The 10,737-nt window shown below is 37.1% G+C and overlaps 1 protein-coding gene across 1 annotated transcript in view; it reads left to right on the plus strand.

Annotated features, from left to right (window-relative positions):
- The window catches only part of LOC149300644 (tyrosine-protein kinase JAK2-like), a 50,005-nt gene extending 47,460 nt beyond the window's left edge, over positions 1-2,545 (plus strand). Inside the window, exons 21-23 of the mRNA XM_089484961.1 lie at positions 1,121-1,238; positions 1,834-1,947; positions 2,438-2,545. Coding sequence (XP_089341087.1) covers positions 1,121-1,238; positions 1,834-1,947; positions 2,438-2,545 — 340 coding nt within the window. The remainder of the gene's footprint in view (positions 1-1,120; positions 1,239-1,833; positions 1,948-2,437) is intronic.
- Positions 2,546-10,737: the final 8,192 nt, after the last annotated feature.

The raw sequence follows: 10,737 nt of genomic DNA on the forward strand, positions 1-10,737 counted from the left end.
AAGATAACATGTAGCATGACCTGTGCATAAAAAGTCACCCTCATGGGGTGTATATATATAAATGAATATATATATATATATATATATATATATATATATATTCTCCCAGTGGGCATAGGGAGCAAGGTTTCCGTGTTTGCCGATAACACAAAATGAAGTAGGCTAATAAAGGCTGAACTAGATGTGTCTTCACCACAAGAGGATTTGGATAAATTGGGTAACTGGGCTGATAACCAAACGTAACATTGCAGACAAACGTAACATTGTGCATTTTGGGCATAAAACCCCCCACAATGTATCATTTAAATGGTGTTTCCTTGGGGGAAATCTACTAATGAAAAAGCTTTGAGAGTAATTGTAGACAATAGACCTAGCAGTAGTGCACAGTGCCAGCTAGTGGCTGCAAAGGCAAATAAGATATTGGCATGTATTAAAAGGAGTATTGACTCACGGGAGGAAGATATTATTCTGCCTCTTTACAGGTCCATGGTAAGACCCCACCTTGAATATGCAGTTTAATTCTGGGTGCCTTTTCTAAAAATTATCAAGAAAGGCTAGAAACGTTAAATTTGTACACATTGGAGAAACAGCGTCTCAGAGGGGATATGATGATATATACATACGTACAGGGCCCATACAAAGGGCTCTCTAAAGACCTGTTCATTAATGGAACATTACAAAGGACAAGAGATCACCCGCTAAGACTTGAAGAAAGGAGATTTAGTCTGACAGCATAGGGGATTTTTTGCGGTAAGGACAATAAAATTATGGAATTCGCTGCCTAAAGTGGTGATGCTAGCAAATACATTAGATGCCTTTAAAAGGGGGCCTGGATACTTTTTAATAAAGCAGAACATAGAGGGCTATGCATGATAGTATAGAAATTATTTTTTTAGTGCTTGTTGATCCAAGGAGAAATCCGATTGCTATTTGGAGTCAAAAAGGAATTTTTCCCCATTGAAAGCACACTTTGAAATTGCTGACATAAGGGGAGGGGTTGCCTTCTTTTGGACCAACAGGGGTAAACGTGTATTAGGAAAAGGGCTGGGCTTGATGGACGCGAGTCTTTTCTCAACCTAAACGACTATATATAAACACCTTGCATTTTGTTTCTTTTCAGGTATGCCCCAGAGTCTCTGTCCGAGAGCAGATTTTCTGTGGCTTCAGATGTGTGGAGTTTCGGGGTTGTGCTGTATGAGCTCTTCACATACAGTGAGAAGAATAAGAGCCCTCCTTCGGTCAGTGTGCATCTGCTTGTTTCAAGAAATGTGAATGAGGGTTCATTCATGATCTGTGCCAAAGCGCGTTTACTTTAAGGGACAACCGATGGAAGTGACCAGTCTTGTTAATTGAAGATTTTAGTGATTGTATTTTGTTTCTTGTCATTTACGGGCATTTTTATTATTATATGAGAGCAGAGTTCACAACTCTGTATCCAGGTCCAACGTGCAGCAATTTTGTACCAACACCCCTGGAAAATGGGGAATTTGTCAGATGAAAGGATTGCATGAGCAATGGAGGTGGAGATGAAATTGAGGCAATGGAAATAATTATCGTTTTGCCATTGGCTTGTCGCCCTGGAAGACCTTCATATTACTTATATATAAGGAATTCTGTGTATAACTGCGTTTCAAGCATTAGACTCAAGTTGTTTTATGCAGCTGTTTTATTTACTTACATTTGGACATTACTTAATACTGCAATACTTGCAGAATACTGGATTTTAAGTGCCACATATTGTATGTCTTGTAACTAAGTACATTGTGAATTGAGTTTGGCATTTGGTCACAAGTCATTTCTTTTGTGACAGTAAATATGGTTATCATTTTTCAGGAGTTCATGCGAATGATTGGGAGTGATAAACAAGGACAGATGATTGTGTTTCACTTGATAGAGCTTTTGAAGAACAACGGGAGACTGCCACAGCCTGATGGCTGTCCGTCTGAGGTATTTCCTTGCATCACTAAAATATGAAGTCATTTTGCAAAGCATGGAGTAGCTGTACCATCATTTTCATAGATATGGCAGCCTGAAATCTCTTCCTGATGTCTAGGGTTCTTGGGGGGTGCAAAAAAGTGTGTGTGTTTTAAGTGTTTGTGTTAGTACAGTATGTATCTGTTAAGTATGTTAGTATGTGTTTTATCATCTCACTGTGTAAGTGTGCTAGTGTGTGCTGTGTTAAGTATGTTTGTGTGTCAGTATCATGGGGGGGCTGGCTGGCTGGCAGGAAGTGTGTGTATATATATAATATGTGTGTGTAGATATATGTGCGGTAAATACATGTTACCTGCAGATACGTCTGCAGATTGCTTCACCTACGGACAGAGTTTGGGAAATGCAAAAAATTGATTGTTGCCCAAAACGAGGCATACGTTTGTTCCCCCTTGAACTGAATTCAGTTTCTTAATATTTTTTATTTGCATTTTGCTCTCTTCAGATTTACTCCATCATGAAAGAATGCTGGAATAATAACATCAGCCAACGGCCTTCATTTAAAGATCTTACAATACAAGTTGATCGGCTGAGAGAGCACATGGGAGGATGAGTCTACCCTCTGTAGAGCTATGTGACCATGGACCTCGCTGAGCCACAGAGATGGACGGTGCATAGCTCCACGTCTGTGGAGACAAATTCATGCTGTGTGGTACGTGCAAGTCCGCTTTGGAATGAGAGTGCAAAAAACACACTTGTACATTTTACGAAAGTCCAATTTACTTTGCAACGAAGACTACCAAAAGCTAATTTTTAAGCAAAACTTTTCCTCCAGTTGCTTAAAGTTTGCTACACAGAGGGCACAAAAGGTGTCCTGAAGATGAAGAATATATTTTCTTAACCGAGAAGAGAAAATGTTAACACTGCGACAATGTATCGTGTTTCCACATGGGGGCAGTGTGGAGCAAGACAAACATTAATTGTGTTTCTATTAACACTGTTTAGCATAAATTAGCATTGGTGTAGTTTGTGCAAGTATTAAGTTACTTGCCATCAAGTTTTTGGTTTTAAAGGGCTTTTGTTGATCTTAACATATATTTATAGAATGTAAAAAAAATTTTTTGTTCTACGTAAATTTGCACATGAACAAGATCGTTTGCTAATTTGTAAACAAAACTTTGTGCCTGTCCATTTGTACAGACTGCCTGCTTGTTTTGTATTATACAGACATGTTACATGATAAAGGGATCAAATATATATTGCTGAGTATCTTCATAGTTCCCCAAGTGCTTTTTGATGTGCTTTTGAAGCAGGGCAAGCATATATTGGTAAACATATTCACCTGGTGTTTTGATTTAAGTAATCAAATGTATGTGGGACATTTTGTCATCTGTAGGCCTCAGACGGGTTTAGGAACTTGCAACACTTCTGATTAGTAGTTAAAATATAGGATTTTAAACCATACCTCTCCCATGCTGTACCAATGTGTCTCAAAACCATCACGTCCTCCTTTACACTGCTCTCGTGATTAGTGTCTTGATCAGGAGAGGGCTGGCTACCTTCTGACCAAATGATATAACAGCGTGCAATAGACTCGCTTAGTAGTATTAGCCAACACACTTTTGCTCAAATGACACTGTATAAAATGAAGCACCGAGCCAACCGATTTGGGGTGTGAATGATCGCCAAAGTTCTTGAAAGTTTAGACTCCCTGGAGGCAATAATAGAATATAGAAAGCAAAACACACACAAGAGAACACCGCCTGCCCCGGCTGTAGTGGAATCACAAAACAGTGGTACTGGCAGATGAACCACCACCTTGGATGTCATTATTCATGTCACTTAAATCCTGTGTTTCATCTGAAAACATGATTGGTGAATAGTAAAGAATGTAAAATACAGTAGCCGTATAAGAAAGGAAATGGCATTCGGAGGTCCTATAACAAAAAAAGCAACTGTCGGTTCTACTTTTTATATTCAACAGCTAAAGCACATAACAGCAATTGCTCAAACTTTAACAACAGGAAAAAGTAAAAGTAAAATTTGTACATGATTAACAAGCACTTCGAACTGTATTAAGGTAATTCTGCCTTGCTTTCAAAACATAAAGACTTCTTTTAGCTCCTGTGCTGCTCTCGTGCTCAGTTTTTGTTTGTTTTTTTGGTCCAAAAGTTTCCTCATCTTTGTTGCTCAAAAAAGCTGGAGTAAATAATTTTTTGTTATTGTAATTACTGGGACAAGCCTTGCTCAGGTCCCTGAGCACCCAAACAAACTGTGCAGAACTGAAGTTTGGGATTTTGTTTGCCGTAGTGCCTTTTGGAAAATTATACATACATACATACATACATACATACATACATATATATATACATACATACATACATATATATAGCACATAATGCTGATGTTATACTGTGAGGGAGGCCTTGAATCGGAAAGCAAGCACCAAAGATGGAGTCAAGATTTTACCCTTTCGTTGTTGGAGAACGGGGAACACATGCTTGGCAAGACCTTTTACCCCTAATGGGGCCATTGGTTAGATTGTGTGTGTATAATATCTACACACACTGGACCAGTTATTCAGTCTCATGTCTAATATGCACTGTTTGGCGGTTGTGAGAATTGGGCAGTAGTAAAGTCACACACACATATATATATATATATATATATATATAAAGAGAGAGCTAAACAGAGTAATGAAAACATTTATGCGCATGTATGTAGTTGATCCATCTGAAGGCCATGGAGCTTCATGTATGGTCCTTGACCCGACTGAAGTGCACATTTTTTAGGCTCTGTTAAAATACATACAGTAATAGCCAGATTCCCAGATGAAGCATGTGAGCAGCGTTCAGCTCTCCACATTGTCATTATACAATATATTATTCCACAAGAATGTCAATTGCCCAAGACATGAAGAAGTAAGATGTTGCTCTTATGATCTCCCCTTGGCATCCCACCATTTAAAACAGAGATACATTTTATAGGAAGCGATTTTAATGGGGAAGTAATAAATGATGGTCTAAATACAGAATAGGCAGGCTTTAACTAATACCTACCTATCTTGCCTAAATGCTGACACTAAAATATTTTATAAATAGTATTTGGTGAAAAATTGAACATTATTTGTGACAAGCTGTGATTGGTGAAGCATACCTAGCTTTACATATTTGCTTCTTAAGAATAATTTTAATTTTTTTCTTCTTCTGGAAATGGGAAATTAGAATTGTATAGGTGCAATGACAAAAAAATGTCTCCAAGTTTTGTATCTCTAAGCTTGTGTGTGGCGTGAGAGCCAAGAAGGCTGCAAATCAATATGTAATATATTGATTAATAGAGTACCTCAGATAATTGGAATGTTTCATGTCGGATTTATATGACAAATTGTGCCAGTAGCCAACTTTATCTGCCTCTATAGCGGACTTTGATATTGTTTGTAAACTTTTAAAGGCACCTTTTTTGGGGGGGGCGTTTTTCTATGTGTTGGCATCACTGATTTCAGTTTCCTATATTATGACTGCAGCATATTCAGGATCCTTCTGCCGATGCCTTGTGTAGTCCTGAAATGGCATTTTCATGTATTGTGGACATTTTAACACCCGCTACTGTATGGAATCCCTAGTGAAGAAGCACTCAGATTTGTAAATTATTGTAAAAAGAAAGAAATCATTTTCATTATATTTTTGCGTGTACGGCAATACTCAGGGACATGTAAATACGTATATGTACAATGCATTGAAGATCTTCCAGGGAGACTGAGATGAGCGATGGCGGTGAAAAAGAATCTGTTTTTGTTGATTTTTTTTTTAAATTTTTTTTTATAGATGAACATAATTAAAAAGAGAGAAATAAAAAGCTTTTACGTTTGACTCTATAGGAGACAACCCTTCATCTGACAATATTATTTGTAGGGCTGTGTATTATATGATCCCATGTTCTAAGTATCTTCAGCATAATAGCAGTTGGCTTTGGAATAAGTTGAAGTTTTAGGCTCTGATGTAGGCGACTTTTTCTTTTTTTAGTAAACGAATATGTAATCATATGCTTGTCTTTATAGATGTTTCATACAATTTAAGTTAATGCAAATAAGCAATCACTATTTCCTAATGAAAAACTTTGTATATTGTCCTTCATATGATGTATATATCTTTTTTGCTTTTTTTTTTTTTTTTTTTTTAGATGTGACCATGAGATACAGACTTTTTTGGTATCCATTAAAGATCTTTTACTGTGTTATACAAGTGTCGTGTGTCTTGTTAATGTTGCCACTTTTGTAGGAAATTAATACTTTATGAGACCTCTTTCTTCCATGCATTTGCATAATGATCTTTCATCTGCTGAAAAAAAACATTAATGTATCTTTTGCAGGCTATACATACGTTTAAAGACTTTTCAGTGCTTTACAATATGTTTTTACATCGTTATAAGCAACTTTTCTGTTGTTCCCCAATACACCACTAAGGGGCAGTGCGTAAATATCATGTAATTATATCTCCTGCACAGAAAATAGCTGGGGGGGGCACTCGAAAAGGCACCATGGAAATATTAAGGGGCCTATCTTTTGCATTAAATTGCATATGATCGCTGGAGTCCCTGTATTGATTATGAAAAGTCTGATGTAGTGAGTTTGTCACATGATACCTATTGGTACTTTGCTAAAGTTCTACGCAGGTGTGAAAATATGCTGTCGGAAATAGACATGTTAATAGCTTAGTTTTATCAATTAACAAAAGTGAGTGAACAGAACAAAATCCAAATCAAGGGTGCCACCATTTACACCAATTTTTCTAGGTAGTACCCAAAAACACCGGGACATTAGGTAATATTTTATCTCCAAGTTATTTCCGGACTGCTCCGGAAAATACCTTATGTGGTTACACATGAAAGAGATGATTGTGTGTGGTCACAATACGTGCAAATGTCATTATCAAGTCCAGACAACGTGTTTCTACTGTTAACAACAAAGTGTTTCAGGTGCAACATTATGTAAATTGCTCTACCGGTAATGTAAGTTATTTGGGTACTTGTGAGAATTGTACAATACATTGGACTTACTGTGAGGCAATTAAAAGCCGTATATTTCGGACATCTCATTGTAACGGGGGAAATTTGGACTTTTTTGGTTTTATGGTATAGAGCGTGTAGTTGGTGCTCCTAGGGGGAGGAATTTTATTCATTAGACATTTTCTGTGTCTTTCATTTGGCCACCCTCAGGGACTCACTATATGATTAAAATGTGGTTATTTTCACAGGGCATTTTCAATTCACTATATGGTTAAAATGTGGTTATTTCCACAGGGCAATTTTCATTTTATGTATCTAATATTGCACATCATGTTTTAAATTGTAATTTACATATTTATATTAATAGCTTTATTTATTATATAGTAAACTATTTAACACATTTATTTACTATGTAGTTGATTATTTTGCTGCCATCTGGTGGCTCATGGTACAAACTTCATAATGTTACAATAACGTTTATATATGTGTTAATATATACAAGATCTAAATATGTGGCTATTTTCTATGGACTTGATCACTTTGTGGTCATTGCGTCACTATTCACTGTGTTATGATTCAGCTGTCAGTCAAAGCCATGAGCATAATGGAAATTACCAGAAATGTGTTAATTGCTGGTATTACATGTTCATTAATGAACAAATAATATCATTACATTTGAAGATCAAATGATTTAAATAAGGTTGAATATGGATATCAATTATAGTAAATACATGTGAGTTTATAATACGTGACTGCACAGATAACTTTGATGTTGCTATTCTATAATGAGCATTAGTTATTCAATTCTATCAATGTAAGGGTTTAATTAACTCCTGACTCTGCATTTACTGTTTATTAGAAGATTGCATTTGGTTAGACTGGCGTGTTATGCACATTTGACGTTCTGAGGATTTTGTCTAATTAACTGGCTTACAGCAGTTTCTAATTTAATTTATTTAACCCCTTGACGACAATTGATGTACCAGGCACGTCACGGATATACATCACCTTAACGACAATTGATGTGCCTAGCACAGCCACAAGCGCAATAGCAAAGGGGTGTTGCCTCGCGCAAGAAGGTGGCACCCACTAATAAAATACGAGTATATAAACAAATAAAATGCCGCCTTTAGAACTCTGAATGTACTGCATTTAACCATTCAAGTCAAAAGAGCCCAGTTTACTAATCACAGAGTGATTAGTAAAATAAAAAATTGTTAAAGAAATAAAAATGTGGTAATATGTAAAAATAATTCCCCGGTTATGTTAAGGTTTCCCTGCAGAACATTGCCCAAAGCATCACACTGCCTCCGCCTTCTTCCCATACTGCATCCTGGTGCCGTGTGTTCCAGGTAAGCCACGCACATGAACCTGGCCATCTACGTGATCTAAAAGAAACCGACAGACCAGGCCACCTTCTTGCATTGCTCTGTGGGCCAGTTCTTATGCTCATATGCCCGTTGTTGGCACTTTTGGCAGTGAGCAGGGGTCAGCATGGGCACCCTGACTGGTCTGCGACTATGCAGCCCCATACAACAAACTGCGATGCACTGTGTTCTGACACCTTTTTATCAGAACCAGCATTAATTATTTCAGCAATTTCGGCTGCAGTAGCTTGTCTGTTGGATTTGACCACAAGGGCCAGCCTTCACCCTCATGTGCATCAATGAGCCTTAGCCGCCCATGACCCTGTCGCCAGTTCACTGTTTTTCCTTCCTTGGGCCACTTTTGATAGGTACTGACCACGGCAGACCGGGAACCTCACAAGAGCCATCGCAATTTGGTCCTTCTCAGTGTCGCTCAGATCCTTACGCTTGCCCATTTTTCCTGCTTTTAACACATCAACTTTGAGGACGAAATGTTTACTTGCCTAATATATGTCACACACTGACAAGTGCCATGATGACAAGATTATAAGTGTTATTCACTTCATCTGTCATACTGTTGTGGCTGATCGGCGTGTGTGTGTGTGTAGGTATATATATATATATACATATCTATCTTCTCCAAAATCCTGGCATGTAAAGAGTTTAAATACTGGCATCTGAAATACCCATGGGGTGTCTCATTTTTAAAAAGATGGTATTTTAATGGAGGTTGAACTGGCCGGCATCAAAGATTTCCCAAATAAGGCATGGGCACAGACTGACCAGATGTCAAAAAAACGCACACTTCACGAATGTGGCCTTTTAGCCCCCAAGCAACACTACAAATCTATTTTTGTGTTTGAAAGTGACCTATACCATGAGCGATAACTTCATACCTGAAGTACAATGTGTGTAAAAATAAACAAAAAAATTCATTTTTTTTTTGTTTTCAAACTTTGTTTATATTTTTTTAGATGTACAGATCACTTGTAAGTGACAAGTTTAGGCCACTGACATTGATCTGGGACACCAATCAATAATCAGCAAATTAAAATGTCACTGACAAGGGATCAGGTAATAATTATTGTATTTATTTTTTCTCTCTCATTATTACCCTCCTCTCTTTCTAGGGCATGGTCATCCAGGGGTTGCCATAATGATCAGATCACTCCTATTGGCCAGGAGTGATCTGATCATCATTAACCCTTGACTTTCAGGTCAGCACTGTTTTTTTCAATGTTTAAGTCCATAGGAGCACAGCATTGACTGATATTTAGTCCTCACAAGCTTGTAGATTGTAGTTATTGTAAAGAAAAAAATGTGTTTTATGCCACTATTTTTAATGGTTAAGCAGCTCAATGACCTAAATAAGGACGGGTAGAAATATATATATTTTTTTTTTTACAAAAAGACTACCCATGGTGTTTCTCTGAGTGAATGTTACAAACATTTTAAAGGAGTGGTGAAGCCATGCACATTCACTGAAAGAACCTCCAATCAAAAGAGTGCTTCACAGATAAATCCCAGCAATTGATATTCCCTGTGGCCCCTTTGGTCTCTGAGCTCCCTCCTTTCTAGGATGTCAGAATATTTGCTGTGTACCTACAGCCCTACAATGTGTATACATTTAGAAAAGAATCTATTTACACAGTTAATTGTAAATTAAATGCATTCTATTTCTTTTTAATGCCTTACCAAATTAAATAAATAGTTATAAGTAGTAATCACATCAGAAGTCTGGGTAAAGTACTGTCCCCACTGTAAAATACACCCCAAAAATACAAGTGCTCTGCTCTGGCCATTTGCAATTCTGTGTTGTATGGGAACAAATTGTTTATTAAGCCCTCTCAAAAGTATATTGTTACAAAATAAATATTCTATAGGCTAGGAATAGTTTTACTTTGCATGTTGGGGCAAAATATAAGGGCAGAGCAAATTAATGTTTACAAGGAGATTTATGATTCCTTCGCACAATAAAACTACAGCAGTATTGTTATGTCTATTATGTAGAGGAGGTCATCTTGTGGCACCTAATGTTGTTAAGAAGTCTTGTTTTTACCAATTGTCAGATAAATGTACATAAAAAAAAAAAAAGTTTTCTTGCACACAGTTGCAAAATTCTCTCTGGAACATAGAACTTCATGCTGGTTTTTTTTCTGCTTGAAGCCTTTAGTCTTGTGTTACATTCAGGTTAGTTCTATGCCTGTTTATTTATATTCTCACACTGTAATACCCTCTACCATTGGAGGCATGTTCAAATTATCTACCGCCTTTTTGGGAATACTTCATTACATATAAGCCTTTGAACCTCTAGTTTAGACTGAAACGGCTTAACATCGCCAGGTAAAAATACAGTATATGTTGTTCTAAGTGTCTTACTTACAGCCATAGCTATATTATAGGTCATAAAGTCATGAAAAAGTCTTGGTAAAGC

This window comes from Sceloporus occidentalis, unplaced genomic scaffold (assembly GCF_023333645.1).
Source record: "Sceloporus occidentalis isolate IW3139 unplaced genomic scaffold, rSceOcc1.0.p SCAF_24, whole genome shotgun sequence".
NCBI classification, from domain to species: domain Eukaryota; kingdom Metazoa; phylum Chordata; class Lepidosauria; order Squamata; family Phrynosomatidae; genus Sceloporus; species Sceloporus occidentalis.